General features: G+C 37.6%; 1 protein-coding gene across 1 annotated transcript; it reads right to left on the reverse strand.

The window, feature by feature from the left end:
• Positions 1-619: 619 nt before the first annotated feature.
• pou1f1 (POU class 1 homeobox 1) lies at positions 620-15,886 on the reverse strand. Its single transcript, XM_041260208.1, has 7 exons — positions 15,617-15,886; positions 13,273-13,422; positions 13,046-13,144; positions 9,704-9,949; positions 8,676-8,840; positions 2,063-2,123; positions 620-1,706 (listed from the first exon to the last, which is right to left on the reverse strand). The coding sequence occupies exons 1-7, from the start codon at positions 15,756-15,758 to the stop codon at positions 1,493-1,495; spliced, it is 1,077 nt and encodes a 358-aa protein (XP_041116142.1). The 5' UTR covers positions 15,759-15,886; the 3' UTR covers positions 620-1,492.
• Positions 15,887-16,719: the final 833 nt, after the last annotated feature.

A 16,719-nucleotide genomic window follows, 5' to 3' on the forward strand; every position in this document is an offset into this window, starting at 1 on the left:
AGCCTGTTCAGTAACACTTCAAATGAAGCATGTCAATAACTCAAACCCAAAGAAACTGGTTAGAGCTCAAATAGACTTTTATTTACAGTATCCTTTTTGGCAAAATACACACATTAAGGCAGTTTGTTAACAATTTACTGTGAATTATTATCAGGTTTAATAAATTCAAAATAAATAAAGTACTAAGGACAGTTCAGACACATGTTAATGAAACACACAAAACGCAACAGTAAAGGTTGTTCTGTACAGAACTGTTGGCATTCCTGACAGGGCTTATACTCAGTAATCATATAAAGCATAGTGATAGGTACTTATTGTATACAAATAGAATCTACAGTACCAAATGCAGGCCCGGTGGCAGAGTGTGTGCTACGGGGGAATTACCCAAGTCAAATAACACACATTCACCACTATTAAGTGTTACACTTCCATAAATAAATAAATAAATATTAGCATGACTGACTGGACAATGTGTGTGTGTGTGTGTATATATATATATATATATATATATATATATATATATATAATATATATATATATATATATATATATCGAATATATAAGCTCTCGTAATTAAGTTGGAATAACCAGTTGAATTTACTTTCATAAATAAATAAATACATAAACAAATAAATGCACAAATGACACTAAACGATGTGTGTTGCAATATGACTCTGGCCTTGAAATGTGCAGATTAGAAGACGTTGCATATTGTGAGAAAAGGAGACCCTACAAAAGGAGTTGCTAATGGGTGGTGTTAGTGGTACTAATTTGTAAAGATATGTCACCTTAAAATGTTTCCAGAAATAACACATTTTATAATTAACTTACTTGTATTAATGATTTGTCATAGATGGGTGTTTTTTATCTCAATGTGGGATCTGAACAGGTGGGGCACTCGATCTGAACCCCCCTCAGCCCACTCTCCCGCCGCCCTGCTGGCGCCGGCCTTGCGTACATGTAGATTTTATATACTAATGCCCATATGCCTTTACTATCTTCAATATTCCAATTAGTCTAAATTGTAGCATGTCACGGCAATTTGAAGCAATGTAAAAATGGCTTCTGCCACCACTTCTGTATATACATATAAATGGCTGTACATTTGCTGGGATTCCTAAAGGCTTTTTTTAAAGGAGTGCTAATCAATTATTTCAATTCCATTTCCTTAATTGGATTTTTAACACTATTACTGGTACCCCTTTTTATTTTCACTAGATATTTGCAAAATGGTCTTCTATACCCAGCGATGATACATTTGTAACTTGTGCTAAAGTTTTGTCACAATAGCACAAGTGGTTCTCTAGATATGTGAAAAAGTGTAGCATACATACAGGCTTCCAAAGTATCTCCCACCATATAACAGCATGGATGTTGGTTAGCCGTCTTTTAACCCATTAACTACAAGGACATCGTATTGCTGATGTTAGCTGCACCAGGGTGTATTTTAGAATCTCAAGCCTGGTGTTCAGATAATGAAGGGCTGGCCTCCTTATCTGCAGCAGGCTTGGTCCTTGCTGAGGGACAGGAAAGTGCTCTGGTGCAGGCTGGTCTTGACTCGTTTCTCGCGCTGCCTGCGGTTGCAGAACCACACCCTGACCACCTCCTTCTCCAGGTGCAGCCCCTCGGCCATGCGTACGATCTCCTGAGAGGAGGGCTTGCTCTTCTCTCTGAAGTGTCTCTCCAGAGCATCCTTGGCAGTAATACTGGAAGAGCAACAAACACACACAGGACATTGGATACTGTGCATCCTGCAGTGTGCACAGGTTTGTACTGGATTTTATAAGTTAATATGCCCTGTGTAAGGTGTGTCATATTGTTATAAGAGCCGTCAACTTATGCGGTTTGGGTGAGAGGTCTGTCTGCTCAAACTGTGCAAAAGGATTTCTGTTGTGGTAAGAAACAGCCTAATTAAATTAAAATCTCAAAAAACTAAGGATGTACATATGTACTGCTGTTAAACATAAAAAGTGTCTTTGGTTTTTCAAGTTCAATGTACATGCTCTACCTTAAGGTTATTATGTGGTGCAATAATACTAGTTGTTAAATTGTAGTTAATTACCTTATGGTGGTTCTACGTTTCCTTTTCCTTTCATTCATCCCAACCTTTTCATTAAAAAGGGCTGTTGACAGAAGGAAATGTAAACTCTTGAGACACACTTGAAAAGCAAATATTTCATAAAACTGCAGTATCTAGTAATCATATTGCATTTTAAAATGCAATCGGTGGTGGTTATTTATTGGTTATTTTATTGTTTAGTCTTTTGGGCTATACCACCTTGTGAGCCAAATAGGCATGCTATAAATAATATCTTCAAGATTAGTAAGTTAAACACGTTTTAAAAAGTATTAGGAGAGGCCCCCAACCAAGATCAACAACTTAGCACAACCAGGATTAAGATGTTAACTTTAACAGTTGAGCCACTGGAGTCTGTTGTATTACATTAATTGTACTATAGCACATTTAATTTGTAAATAGGGCACAGCTGAGTTGTAATTGACGCTAACTTCATTTTTAACCTCATTATTAAGAGTGCTCCTATCTAAATTAGTTCACTTTGTAATATCCCGTCCTGTCATTGATAACACACATCGGAATGATTTTGACAGATCAATCAATATTCTATCAGAGCACCTCAGTTTTTTCAGTAATATCAAGGTACTGCCAGGTCGCAGGAATAGAGCTTGATAAGGGATTAGAAAAGGAGATTTCCTGTTGAGCTGGAAGGTAAAGGAGTGACTCAACAAAGTAACCTTTCCCATCAGCTTTGTATGATCAAGAGGACCCTCCCACAGCTCACAGCAGAGAAACCAAATACAAGGGTACCACAGGAGCACAGGTTTGTGATTATTCAACACATTCTTAGCATCATTCAATTAAAAAAATCTTTACAAATAAAGCATAAGTACAACTTATTAACTGTTTTATATTACAGGAGCCTTCAGAATTCTAAGGGGCTGATGTAAGGATACTTGCAGTGATTTGCCACTGCAAGACACAGATATTGTTGCTAAAAACTATGTTTGCTAGCGGAAAGTGGGACTTTAGCGGTTATTAAAGATGTAGCGTATGTAAAGAGTGGTTTTCATCTGGCGTTCTGTACCCGCTATCAAATTAGCACTTTGCCATTATTAATCAATTTAAATGGTATTGAAATGTATTCAAATGAACAAAAGGGCGTAGAATTGGGGGGTTATCTGGAATACTAAGCAGGTGCAAACATTATAATGAGATATAAGGATTTTGCCTTGCACTTGGGCAATTGCTAACCCTCCAAAAACTTTACACACCTATGGAGCACCATTTGTGCCAAAACTATTCATCAATTCATTCATCAATTCATCCATCAGTTCACCAATTAATTAATCAATTCATCCATCAATTCATAAATTAATTTGTCAATTCAGCTATTAATTTAGAAATTAATTAGACAGTTCATCAATTAATTAATATATTTGTGCAGCAGTTCATAAATTAATTTGTCAATTCATTCATATGAAAGGCAAACAGGTTTGGGTGAATTGATTGCTCATTGATCAGTGTGTACAGTGAGATCAGAGGGGTAGATCGGTGTGTACAGTGAGATCAGAGGGGTAGATCAGTGTGTAGAGTGAGATCAGAGGGGTAGATCAGTGTGTAGAGTGAGATCAGAGGTGTAGATCAGTGTGTACAGTGAGATCAGAGGGGTAGATCAGTGTGTACAGTGAGATCAGAGGGGTAGATCAGTGTGTAGAGTGAGATCAGAGGGGTAGATCAGTGTGTATAGTGAGATCAGAGGGGTAGATTGGTGTGTAGAGTGAGATCAGAGGGGTAGATCAGTGTGTATATAGTGAGATCAGAGGGGTAGATTGGTGTGTAGAGTGAGATCAGAGGGGTGGATAGGGTTGTACAGTGAGATCAAAGGGGTGGATCAGTGTGTAGTGAGATCAGAGGGGTAGATCAATGTGTACAGTAAGATCGGAGGGGTGGATCGGGTTGTACAGTGAGATCAGAGGGGTAGATCGGTGTGTAAAGTGAGATCAGAGAGGTAGTTCGGTGTGTAGAGTGAGATCAGAGGGGTAGATCAGTGTGTACAGTGAGATCAGAGGGGTAGATCAGTGTGTAAAGTGAGATCAGAGAGGTAGTTCGGTGTGTAGAGTGAGATCAGAGGGGTAGATCAGTGTGTACAGTGAGATCAGAGGGGTAGATCAGTGGGTAGAGTGAGATCAGAGGGGTAGATCAGTGTGTAGAGTGAGATCAGAGGGGTAGATCGGTGTGTAGAGTGAGATCAGAGGGGTAGATCAGTGTGTACAGTAAGATCAGAGGGGTAGATCATTGTGTACAGGGAGATCAGAGGGGTAGATCAGTCAGGTCTACAAGTAAGTTTTTGTGCTCTGTGTATTTATGATCTGACATACCATTAAGGCCTTTAAATCAAAGACACAAAAACTATGACAACGAGTCTACAAAGCTGTTCATTGCCAAGGCTTCAGTATAGCCACCAGTATTCATGGGTCACCAATAAATAACGCAGCGATACAAATGCTAAACAAATGTGGGCTAAGAGAAAACTATTTTAAAAACTATTTAATAGAGTCCCGATTAAAGCTATTTTAATTGGGACTCCATTAAATTAAATATTAGTGCCAATATGACATAAGCAGATAAAACTATTGATTCATTTATGAATTCAAATTAATAACTTTGTGTTTTCCACTATTCATAAGGAAGCCCATATATATTCCTTCATTCTAATCAATATTGTGAATATAATACTATAAGTTACTGTTTTGAAAAAAAAAAAAAGTTGTATGTATATTTACTCTATGCAGTTAACATCTTTGTAGAATCATAAACCCCAGGTGTATACATGCAAGGAAGTCAAAACTAAATTAGTTGTTTCTCTATAGAGGACAATGTTCTGGCTCAACAATCTGACGCTTCAAAAATTCCTGCAACAGGCTGGCAAAACTGAGAGGGTAAAGTCAGTAACATCGGATGGTGTCTTATTTATTGCAAAGTACTGTTTAATGTCCTTGATGAAACGCTTGTGAGATTTTTTATTAATTATTTATCTTCGTGAGTAAAGTGTGTTTACTAAAACAAATTATTTATTTCAGTATGTAATTAGCATTTAATCAAAATGTATCTTAAGGAAACAGTTTTAAAAATGCACCGAAACATTCAAAATTATTTAATTATTTTTATAAGACAAAATAAAAAAAAAAAAACTGTATATTTTTTATTTATATGGCAAAATGGTAATGCGTTATTCATTTTTTAATTTTTTTTTTTTTTTTTTAGCAATAGACTCCCCAAAATGTAATTTTTGCATTGTCCCTAATTATAACATAATAGGTCACAATTTTCTATGTTAAAGGACTGTGGCTATGGTCTGTAACCCTGGGTGAAGACACTATTGAGCAATGCAGAAACCGAAGCTCAAGTTTGCTACACCCATGCCCATGTAGCAGTCCAACTTGTCATCGAGATAACTTTTGGCATTCTAAAGAGTCAGTTTTGCTGCCTGGATCATAGTAGGGGTGCTCTCATGTATGCACCTAAAAAGGTCTGTAGAATCTCATACAGTGCCTACTGCTCTTTGTACTCCTAACTCATCTCACCTCTGGGCTGTAAGTTTGGCTGCTAAATAGCCTGATGCTCATTGCAATCCTCAATCCGCAATCCTGATGCTCATTTGTGAGTGTTGAGTAATTTGCATTGTCCTTAAGTTTACATAGGCTGCAATGCAAAATAATTGCCTGGCCACTGGGCAATTTGGATTTTGCAGGCGCGATTGTTTGCACTGCGCCTGTCCTTATGTCAGCCCCTTAATGTATGATATTTAACAATGCTATAAAATAGAAAGAAAAAAACACACCTTTCATATTTCATGCTGTCACAAGCACTTTGCACCTTCAATGCTTAATAGCTGGGGTTATTTGCATGCTGTAATTGCACAGGCATGATGCTTTCAGCAGCAGTAAGACTAGTATAGTTTCTGAACACTTCGAAACCCTTAGCCAGGAAATTTGACAGCTCACAGTGCTGGGGAACACTGAATCTAAGCTTTAAGACCAGAGGGATATGAAGATTGCTGGTGCTATCAAATGTACTTCTTAGGGACTACAGATAAGACGCGACATTAAGAAATACTGCACAGCTCGCTCGCTCGCTCTCTCTCTCTCTCTCTCTCTCTCTCTCTCTCTCTCTCTCTCTCTCTCTCTCTCTATATATATATATATATATATATATATATATATATATATATATATATATATATATATATATACAGTACTGTGCAAAAGTTTTAGGCAGGTGTGAAAAAATGCTGTAAAGTAAGAATGCTTTCAAAAATAGATATGTTAATAGATTATATTTATCAATAAACTAAATGTAAAGTGAGTGAACAGAAGAAAAATCTAAATCAAATCCATATTTGGTGTGACCACCCTTTGTCTTCAAAACAACATCAATTCTTCTAGGTACACCTGCACACAGTTTTTGAAGAAACTTGGCAGGTAGGTTGGCCCAAACATCTTGGAGAACTAATCACAGTTCTTCTGTGGATTTAGGCAGCCTCAGTTGCTTCTCTCTCTTCATGTAATCCCAGACAGACTCGATGATGTTGAGATCAGGGCTCTGTGGGGGCCATAACATCACTTCCAGGACTGCTTGTTCTTCTTTACGCTGAAGATAGTTCTTAATGACTTTCGCTGTATGTTTGGGGTCATTGTCATGCTGCAGAATAAATTGGGGGCCAATCAGATGCATCACTGATAGTATTGCATGATGGATAAGTATCTGCTTGTACTTCTCAGCATTGAGGAGACCATTAATTCTGACCAAATCCCCAACTCCATTTGCAGAAATGCAGCCCAAAACTTGCAAGGAACCTCCACCATGCTTCACTGTTGCCTGCAGACACTCATTCGTGTACCGCTCTCCAGCCCTTCGGCGAACAAACTGCCTTCTGCTACAGCCAAATACTTCAAATTTTGACTCATCAGTCCAGAGCACCTGCTGCCATTTTTCTGCGTTTTTGTGCATAGTTGAGTCGCTTGGCCTTGTTTCCACATTGGAGGTATGGCTTTTTGGCTGCAAGTCTTCCATGAAGGCCACTTCTGACCAGACTTCTCCGGACAGTAGATGGGTGTACCAGGGTCCCACTGTTTTCTGCCAATTCTGAGCTGATGGCACTGCTGGACATCTTCAGATTGCGAAGGGAAGTAAGCATGATGTGTCTTTCATCTGCTGCAGTAAGTTTCCTTGGCCGACCATTGCGTCTATGGTCCTCAACGTTGCCCGTTTCTTTGTGCTTCTTCAAAAGAGCTTGGACAGCACATCTGGAAACCCCTGTCTGCCTTGAAATTTCTGCCTGGCAGAGACCTTGCTGATGCAGTATAACTACCTTGTGTCTTGTTGCTGTGCTCAGTCTTGCCATGGTGTATGACTTTTGACAGTAAACTGTCTTCAGCAACCTCACCTTGTTAGCTGAGTTTGGCTGTTCCTCACCCAGTTTTATTCCTCCTACACAGCTGTTTCTGTTTCAGTTAATTATTGTGTTTCAACCTACATATTGAATTGATGATCATTAGCACCTCTTTGGTATAATTGTTTAATTATACACCTGACTATATGCCTACTAAATCACTGACTTTGTGCAAGTGTACCTAGAAGAATTGATGCTGTTTTGAAGGCAAAGGGTGGTCACACCAAATATGGATTTGATTTAGATTTTTCTTCTGTTCACTCACTTTGCATTTAGTTAATTGATAAATATAATCTATTAACATATCTATTTTTGAAAGCATTCTTACTTTACAGCATTTTTTCACACCTGCCTAAAACTTTTGCACAGTACTGTATATATATATATACACACAGTATACTTTATATAGTTTAAGAAGATGGAAGCTGTTTCCTCAGGATAGTTTAAATGAGAGTTAATACTGAATCGTAGGAGGTCCATTTGTAGGACAAAGACAAATCTTAGGAACGAACTTTACTGCAACTAATCTACACCGGAGACATAACCTCCTTACCTGCATTGCAGTGGAACAGATAGCTGCAACACAATTAGACAGCAGTTTAAATCTTTGCCCAGTCCCAGAAAGTCAGGTTCAGAGTTAATGGATATTATTCAGTGGCAGAATTCTCACTGTTACAGTGGTTTGGTTACAGGCTGCCAAATGCAATGTAGTACAAATAAAAAACTAAATGCCCAAAAATTATTTAAAAAATCTCTTCTTACGAAAGTATCTGCTAGATACAAGATCTAGGCTTCTAGTCAATTGATGTAAATGACAGACAACACTTATATCAGTAAAAGAAGGGGAATTTGTGACAGCTGACATCTGTGTGTGTGAGTCTTTAAAAGTAAGTAATGTTTAAATGGTGACGGTACCACCACTGTTTAGATTCATTGAATAGATCCAGATGTCTATTAATTTGTCTAGCAAGCAATGTTAAACTGTCATTTTATAGTGACAGTTCCAGAGACATTAAAAATGCAGCTTACCTTAACTGAAGTGACCTTAAGTTTTTGTTATGATGCACTTCAGCTTAAGCCTAACTGCATTACACTGTATTTCATCTCAAATCAATGCCTTATTTAATGCAGTTTAAACTGTGGGGTAAGTTAACAACCAGACTGTGGCTATTCAATACCCTCCAGTTTTCCTGAGATTCCCACCTCCGGCTTGTTCTGCCTCCTCGAGCCACTTCGCGAGGATTGACTTCAGCTTGCAGGCATTTTTGAAACTTAGCTGGAGGTTCTCGAAGCGGCAGATAGTGGTTTGGCTGAACTCAGAACCATGCACGGCCGCAAGGGCCTCTCCAACGTTGGTTTGAGTGTAACCTGAGCAGGGAGGAAAGGATTAAAGACTCAAGGTTCTGTGGCTGGAGGTGGCATTTATATCCACATAGAGTATAAACATCATGCCTCTTTATTTTTGTTCACCTTTAATGGTATTTTAACATAGCTCATAGTGTCATCTGTTGACACCCTTGCTATGGGGCACATCATTCAGTTACTTTAATTTCCTGTGTTCAGTTTTAATCAGTTGTCAGGAAACCAAAAGGTTCTTATCTTAAGGTAGTGATGGGGTATTTATGTGGTGTAATGTGAGACACCACCTCCTTCTCAACAGAATTACCTTCATGAAAATACATTTCATGATCTGGCTCTTGAAAAATGTTAAAAGGAAGCACATTTCTTACCCAGAGTTTTGCATTTTCAAAACTAAATATTACTAGTATAGTGAACCGGTTCTCCAGAGGATTTAGATTCTTATAAATTGTTTAGGTTTGAATACATGTTGTGAAGTTCTGGATGATATTCCCATATATAAACCTTGTTCAAACTTTAAGAAACCCAAGTAGAGAAATGCTGTCCAAAATGTTGCTTGACTTAGGAGTTGAATTGTTCACGCTATACTCCACTGAGACAAACCACTGCTGGAATGTTCTGAACATTTTACATGACCAGGGAATCCCTTGAATTCTTTTTCAGGGATAATGCTGGAATAACCAAGGATAGGTTATTCCCCAGTGCTGTAAAATGCTTTAAAAACCCAACTGTGACTTATCCTAGCAGAGATCAGAATGAGCAAATCAGCCTCTTAGTTTCTTAAAGGTCTAGCACATTTACTCTGCAGAAATGACTTGCATTTATAATTAAAAAGAAGACTGAGGGGAATGTTATCACGAGGTGCAACATACCCAGTTTGATTCGTCTCAGCTTGAAATCATTGGCAAATTTTTCCAGCTCCCTGATTTCAGGTGAGTCCATATCAACAGGCTCGTCCGTAGAGCGACTTTTCCTCCGGAGCTCCTGCTTAAAGTCACTGAGGCAGGAGTCCTCCGCTAGCAGGGACTGATGCAGCGGGGTGAAGCTGTGACCTAGTGCACAGGAGCTGGTGCTCAGGGTGTGCTCAGGAAACTTGTAGAGGCATGGGGTTAGACCACCTGCGAGATATGAGGACAACAATGGAGCGAAACAGATACCAGCATCCCAAATCCTACTACTACAACTACTAGGAGGATACACAAGGATACACGTCTTTACACAGGGTGTGGAATGGGTTACCCAGCCATGCTGTTTATGCTGAACGATTGGCATCCTTTAAGACCCGACTTAACAAAGTTTTAAGATCAGTGATTTACTAGAAACCGGAGAAGCACTGATGGGCTGAATAGCCTCCTATTGTTCAAATAATGGAGTAGAAATGATTAATGGTGAAGATCCAGCAGCACAAATAAAGAGTGTTGTATAAGCCCTCATCCTCCTGCTACTCCACATGCTTTACTATTCTAAATTTAGGATTTTTTTTTCTTAATTTAGTACACATTGCCATCTGGCAGCCAAAAGGTGCAACTGTAGTTTATTTGACCAGAATTATCAATGACACACATGCCATCTGGTGGTCAAATGCTGTAACTGTTATTTCACTTTTGCCAACCATTAATATACACTCTGGCTGTATGTGTGCTCCTTCACTTTTTTTTGCAGTCATTTTTATTGACTGTGTTAGATTTTACCTGTTTACTACAGTCTTCCCAGCATAATGGTTCAGTCCATTGAAACTGAATCGACATGCTCTGCCACAAATACAGTACTTGCAGCAGGAGTAAGTTATACTTTCATGATTCAAGAAACAAAAAGATTTTAAAAAAGCCTCTTCTACCACATGTTTACTTTTAACTTATTTAAAGGGTTATTAAGCATTTGAGAAAACCCTTAAAAAAGTGTATGTAGCAAAACAAAAACAAAAACAAAAATGGTAGTAAAGTACAGGAAAAGAGCAGTGAAAACATTATGAAGCACAGGGAACCACGGTAAGCACTGTAATGGCATGGACCATTGAGGAAAATTCACTATGAATTGGTTTGACTTTAACACAAAGTTTCCCAAGATTTTTATTTTTTTTTTTACTTTATGATATTAAAAAATAGGAAACTTTTACAAAACAAGGCCCAAGGATTCAAAAAGCTTGGACTAATGTTTCAAGTAGAAATGAGCTTGTACACATTCAGGGGAAAGATATGCAAACTCATTTTGCATGTAATCCCACACTACTTGCTGAAATCCACTAGCTAGCACTTTTCTGCCAGTAAATATAAGGCCTGATTGCAATATATGACTTTTGCGCCTCGTTACTCCTGTGTAAACTAGGGGGTCTGATAATTGGAATGATACTTTAGAATCTGAATTTGAATCTGATTACACTATGTAACACAATTTTTGTTCCTGGGTAGTAAGTGTTATTTCCTAATTGCTTATGCCTCAAAAGTATAGAAAACGGCTATTATTCCCCACAAACTTTGCTTTTGTGATCAGGACAGGTACATTTCAAAAAATCACTATTTCCAATGAGAAAACGGGCACTTTTGTGTCTTTTCGTTCACATAAAGTCAGAAAAAAACAACATATGAATCCAAATTAACATGTATTTATACTAAAGTAATACAAAAATGACTACAAAACTTTTAGAAGTGAGTAGTTTTTCGAGATTTACGATTATACTGTATTCATATGTTGTTTTTTTCTGACTTTATGTGAACGAAAAGACACAAAAGCACCCGTTTTCTCATTGGAAATAGTGATATTTTGAAATGTACCTGTCCTGGTCACAAAAGCAAAGTTTGTGGGGAATAATAGCCATTTTCTATACTTTTGTGGCATAAGCAATTAGGAAATAACACTTACTACCCAGGAACAAAAAAATAATAATAATAACTGTTACACATTTTACACATTTTATATTGTAAAAACCTCATTCAATCGCAGTGTATCAGTATCAATTCCAAAGTGTTGATTAACGGAAGTAACCTGAGTTTGTTGATTGGATATGGAGTCCTTTTAATTTAATCATCTTAGTTTTCTGTTTGTTTCAATTAAACAAACTGAGGCAATGCTGAGGCCATAGTTTTTATGGGATTATTTTGTAGTCCCATAAACCTGTCTATTGTACTGAGAGTTTCACAAACAAAAAAGTTTAGAAGAGCATCTAAATAATACATGATGATTCCTTTGATAATGAGAAGTTACTCATAACAAGATGTGTTTTCTATTGAATAATAATGTTCCATACTTTTTTACCCAGGAGTATGTGGACATTAGATAACATTAGTGCCACAGGATTCCTCCTCATGTCTAACTGTGAAAGGCAGACTGAGGGTTATTTCTTTGCATTCAAACAGCAGGACACATGATAGTGCTTTGGCTCAAACTTCTTGTCGCATCAAATGGGGAAAAGTGGATTTGTGCGTCACTCAAGCAACTTTCAAACATCTACAGAATATTACTGTCTCAAATACAGTATCATATCTGCTTTTGAGTCATTCCCTAAGAAAAAGAACTTTCACTTCACTTAGATTTGTAATTGACCTATAATTATTTTAATTGCATCAATGCATAACCTAGAATTTTGATTTAAAGACCACATTCTGTATTTTTGTTTCATCAATAGACCCTACCATTTAACACCATTATCATGTGTTGAATCCAAGGATGTCAATTTCCTTCTCTCGGAACTCCTCATTAGTGATCACAGCTCCCTCTAGTGGACAAGGTGCTTTTGTTTGAGAATGAATGAGTTTCTATTCTTTATTACTAATCAACTAGCTACAGTTTTTGTTGTTTTCACAATGCCTTGAATGTTTTTGCGTTTTTCAATGTATAAGTTAGAAGCCTATAATGCCTAGTATATGGAAAACTACAAGGCAGTATGTAAATCAATATGTTAACATAAAATTACTCGACCTTATAAAGTGAAATTATTTATTCTATACGGTTCTGCAAAACGTTTGCCATAGTTGTACATCCATTCACTACATAGGTTCATGTGTTTTAGATATCATCCAGTTACCTGGTACTACACTAGGTTAAGAAATCTCTGTTTTATAGGCCTTGCTTTCACATAGTCATAGAGAGGGAAATATTACTTCCTGATCCTTTGGTCAAGCTTGTAGCTTGTTTGGGTTTCCATGGGTTTCTGAGTCATGTCCAGGTTTAGTCATATTAGTGACACCTGTGAAAGAAAGATGTATTTAAACACATACCTTGCAGAGTATTCGCTCCATTGACTACGCTGGGGTGAGGCACACTGCAGGTCTGCAGGATTCTTGTCTGAGAAATGCTGGCAGATAACATGTCTTGAGCTGTGAATTTAATACCTGGGTTATCAAAAGGCACAATTACACATCACACTTTCACAAATAATGAAATAGTATTATTAGAACTCGATATTCCGAACATGTCAACGCTCAGTGTCCGTCCCATTGCTCACCTGTCATCATGCCGTAGGTGGCCTGTTGGTTTCCATAGTGACAGGGCGGGACTGAGTAGTGCAGCCCTGCAGAGGTGTTCCCCAGCGTTGAGGAGGACAAGTGCATGTGGGAGCGCTTCGATGACTGCAGCAGAGACAAGCCAGAGGGGACTGGAAAGAAAGGAGCGTAACTGCCATTAAACTCACTCACTAAGAACAAAAGAGCAGTGTGTGCCATTTGCCAATGCTGTTCTGTTGTACAAAGTATCTGCCTCACAGAGTGCTGCAGTCGGTACCTTGTATCATAGGTGACCCCTGTTTGTTTCCACAGTATCTTGTATCCTTGGGATACCCACATTAGGACCCAGTGGATCCACAGTAATTGCAAGGACAATGACTCCCCCAGTTTCCCTTGATGCACCAAGGTGCCACCCTTACCATCTTCTTTAGTGCTCCATGACGCACAAATGACATTGCCCCCGAGATGTCTGTTAACTAGTCAAAATGTGACTTTTCAACCACATTATAGTTGTCTGCCAGGGCTACCAGATTATCACTTAATTTAAGCTAAAATGATAATGTAGATTGTATTTATCAATCAATAAATCATTAATCATCTTTAATCAATCAATCAACTAATTATATACTGTATTGTTTATGTTTTTTTCACTGGCTAACAAAATTCAGTAATATTTCACTGTGTATGATAATTATGTATCACAGATAGTCTGTGTGGTATCACAAGAATGCATCAGTGGATGACTCTCACATGTAATTGCTCAAAATTTAATTGTTATTATTTCACAGATAGCGGCTGAGAATTTTATTAATTTATTTGTGTTGCCAAAACGGTTTGGCAATAACTGTGTCACCTAGGACAGACAGAAAGAACAGGGAGTACAGTCAGACAGGAGGACACTCAGTGATCATCTTTTATTTTCTCTCCCTCTTTTTAAGCTCTTACTATAGTTCTTAATTTAGGCAAAATCAATAATTAGTTAGATATAACTTCATACATTATTAAAATGCACATTACTAAAAATGTCCAATCATTAGATTGGAGTAAAGAGCTTTAGAATTTCAGATAACAGGAACCAAACAACAAAGAATATGTCAAAGTCTCTTAAGTGTTTGTTTCTCGTTTTATAAAATAACGTGGAGTGATGAGAGTTAATCAGGTGGCGTAAACAGCTTCCTGATATAAACATTAAACATCTAAAGCTGAACTCGTGCACAGACTACTTAATTACAAATAAATAATCACCTTTTCATTCCTGTTGGAGTCTTGCATAGTGTTCCGTACCGTTTAAATGAGTTTTAGTCAGCGCTTACACTGATGTCTTATTTTATTTAGGGTGATAGATTCTATTTAACTTTCTAATTGTTTAAACTGTAATGATGAAAGTATTTGTTATCATTGCATCCCATCAGAACAGTCATCAAATACTGCAAGATATCTATATGCTACATGTGTAAAGAGTCTGTGTGTACAGGATTTATGTGGTAAACACTTTGAATAAGTATTGAATATGAAACAAATGACGTTACATTGCACTGTTACTGTTATTTGATAAATTCTGTACAGCTTACCGTTTACCCTTGGGTAATGTTTAACGTTTAAACTCAACGCTAATAACATACCTAATTTCTATAATGTTAATAAAGTTTGTCGTCCACCCCACATTGCTCAGAAAAAAAGTTATTCATACTACAAAAATGATAAAAGAGTAGTAAAAAAGGTAATCAAGAACATACCAGTATGTTAATTGACCGGACAGTATCTTATAACTCTTCAAATGTATTTATTTTTAACATTTTCATTGGATAATATTCATCTATATAGTAATAGAGCTTGGAGCCAACAGTGATAGTTTTCAATACAATTTACTTTTACAGTAACTACAATAACTCATTTGACAGTCTACTGTTTTAAAATGTGTGTTAGGCTTTAAAACCCAGACAAAAAAAAAAAAAAAAAAAAAAAAAAAAAAAAAAAAAAAGGCTGCATGTGTTATTTTCAGAAAGGAAAGCAAAAACATTTAGTAACACTGAAAGATATTCTATTCTATTTCTACAAACTCACAGAAAACTTATTCCCTAAGGCTGAAACCAACACACAAAAAAATTATTAATTCAACACACTACACTAACAAGCATGCATTTTGATTTATATTGTAAGATGTGTATTATGGCTTTGTTAAATTAAACAATCCTTTAATCTATGTGCACTTTGAAAATCTGTCAGTACATATTCAACATGCTATACACGGCAAACATTCCTTTTTCTATTTGCTATCTTAGAGTCCAACACCTTTCAATTTATGCAGTGAACAGGGTACAGGAAAATATTATTGCTTTGAAGTACCTGTGGACACCACATTGGTGGAGTGGTTGGAGACTGGCAGGCACTCAGAAGGGTTGGTATGATGCATGATGAGTGGCAGGGCAGAGGTGTCCGCAGTGAGGGCCGTGAAGGAGTCAGCAGTGGCAAACGCCTGGCACGCCATTCCCTAGAAAGAAGGCTCGCTCTACAGCACAGCAAACCGAGGTACTTCCCTATGACTTGTCCTGTCGCCTTGCTCAGTGTGCTCCCCTGAAGGCCGCTGTGACAGCTAGTTCCTGTCCCCCTTTACATTTACTCATGAGGCAGCTGTCTGCCACACGCAGGTCGTGTGCAGGTATTTATACTCCCATTTGAAGCACCACATTCATTTTAATTTGCTTTCCCAGGGGTATTGTTGTATCAGAGCAGGTACCTTCCTCCCTTTCAGCACAATGCAAGCTAATTAAGAGGAAAAGTGAAACCCGACACGCTTTTCAACAGTTTTGCTCAACCCATGTCAGTTTGTTTTGAATCTCATTATGTGCTCCAGTGTAGTTTGTGCTATCATTTCTCATACGGGAGTAAATAATTTGTTCTTAAACTAGATAGAAACCAACATGAATGTTAACTTGTTTGGAACAACCAACAGTTTTTAATTTTTTTATTTTTTTTATTTAGGACTCTTAGAATGCTAACAGTTTTTTTTTTTTTAAATGCAAGTTGCTTCTTAGATATACATATTTCCATTTCCAGCCAGGCTAAATTCTCAACTCTATGAAAACAGTGCTGGATACCCATGAAACCTAAATATTGCATGTTCATGGTACTACAACACTTACAGGGAGGGCCCAAAAACATGTAGCATGCTGTAGGGATTGTTACTTTTATTGAAGCAAATTCTCAGGTGATGTTCGTTCAAACACACCTGAGTGCACACGAGACATGAGCAGTGGACACCTTCTAACATTGCAGCCGTTCCAAATGATTGTAAATGACTGTCGCATACCCAGACATCACCATGTATGAAGACGCCTTGAGGCACGTCTTGAGACATGGATACGAAGACATCTCAAGACATCTTAAGATGAATTAAGACATGTCTTGAAAATACCAAGATGCATCTATAGACAAGTCTTGAAGACACT

Source organism: Polyodon spathula, chromosome 9 (assembly GCF_017654505.1).
Source record: "Polyodon spathula isolate WHYD16114869_AA chromosome 9, ASM1765450v1, whole genome shotgun sequence".
Lineage (NCBI taxonomy): Eukaryota > Metazoa > Chordata > Actinopteri > Acipenseriformes > Polyodontidae > Polyodon > Polyodon spathula.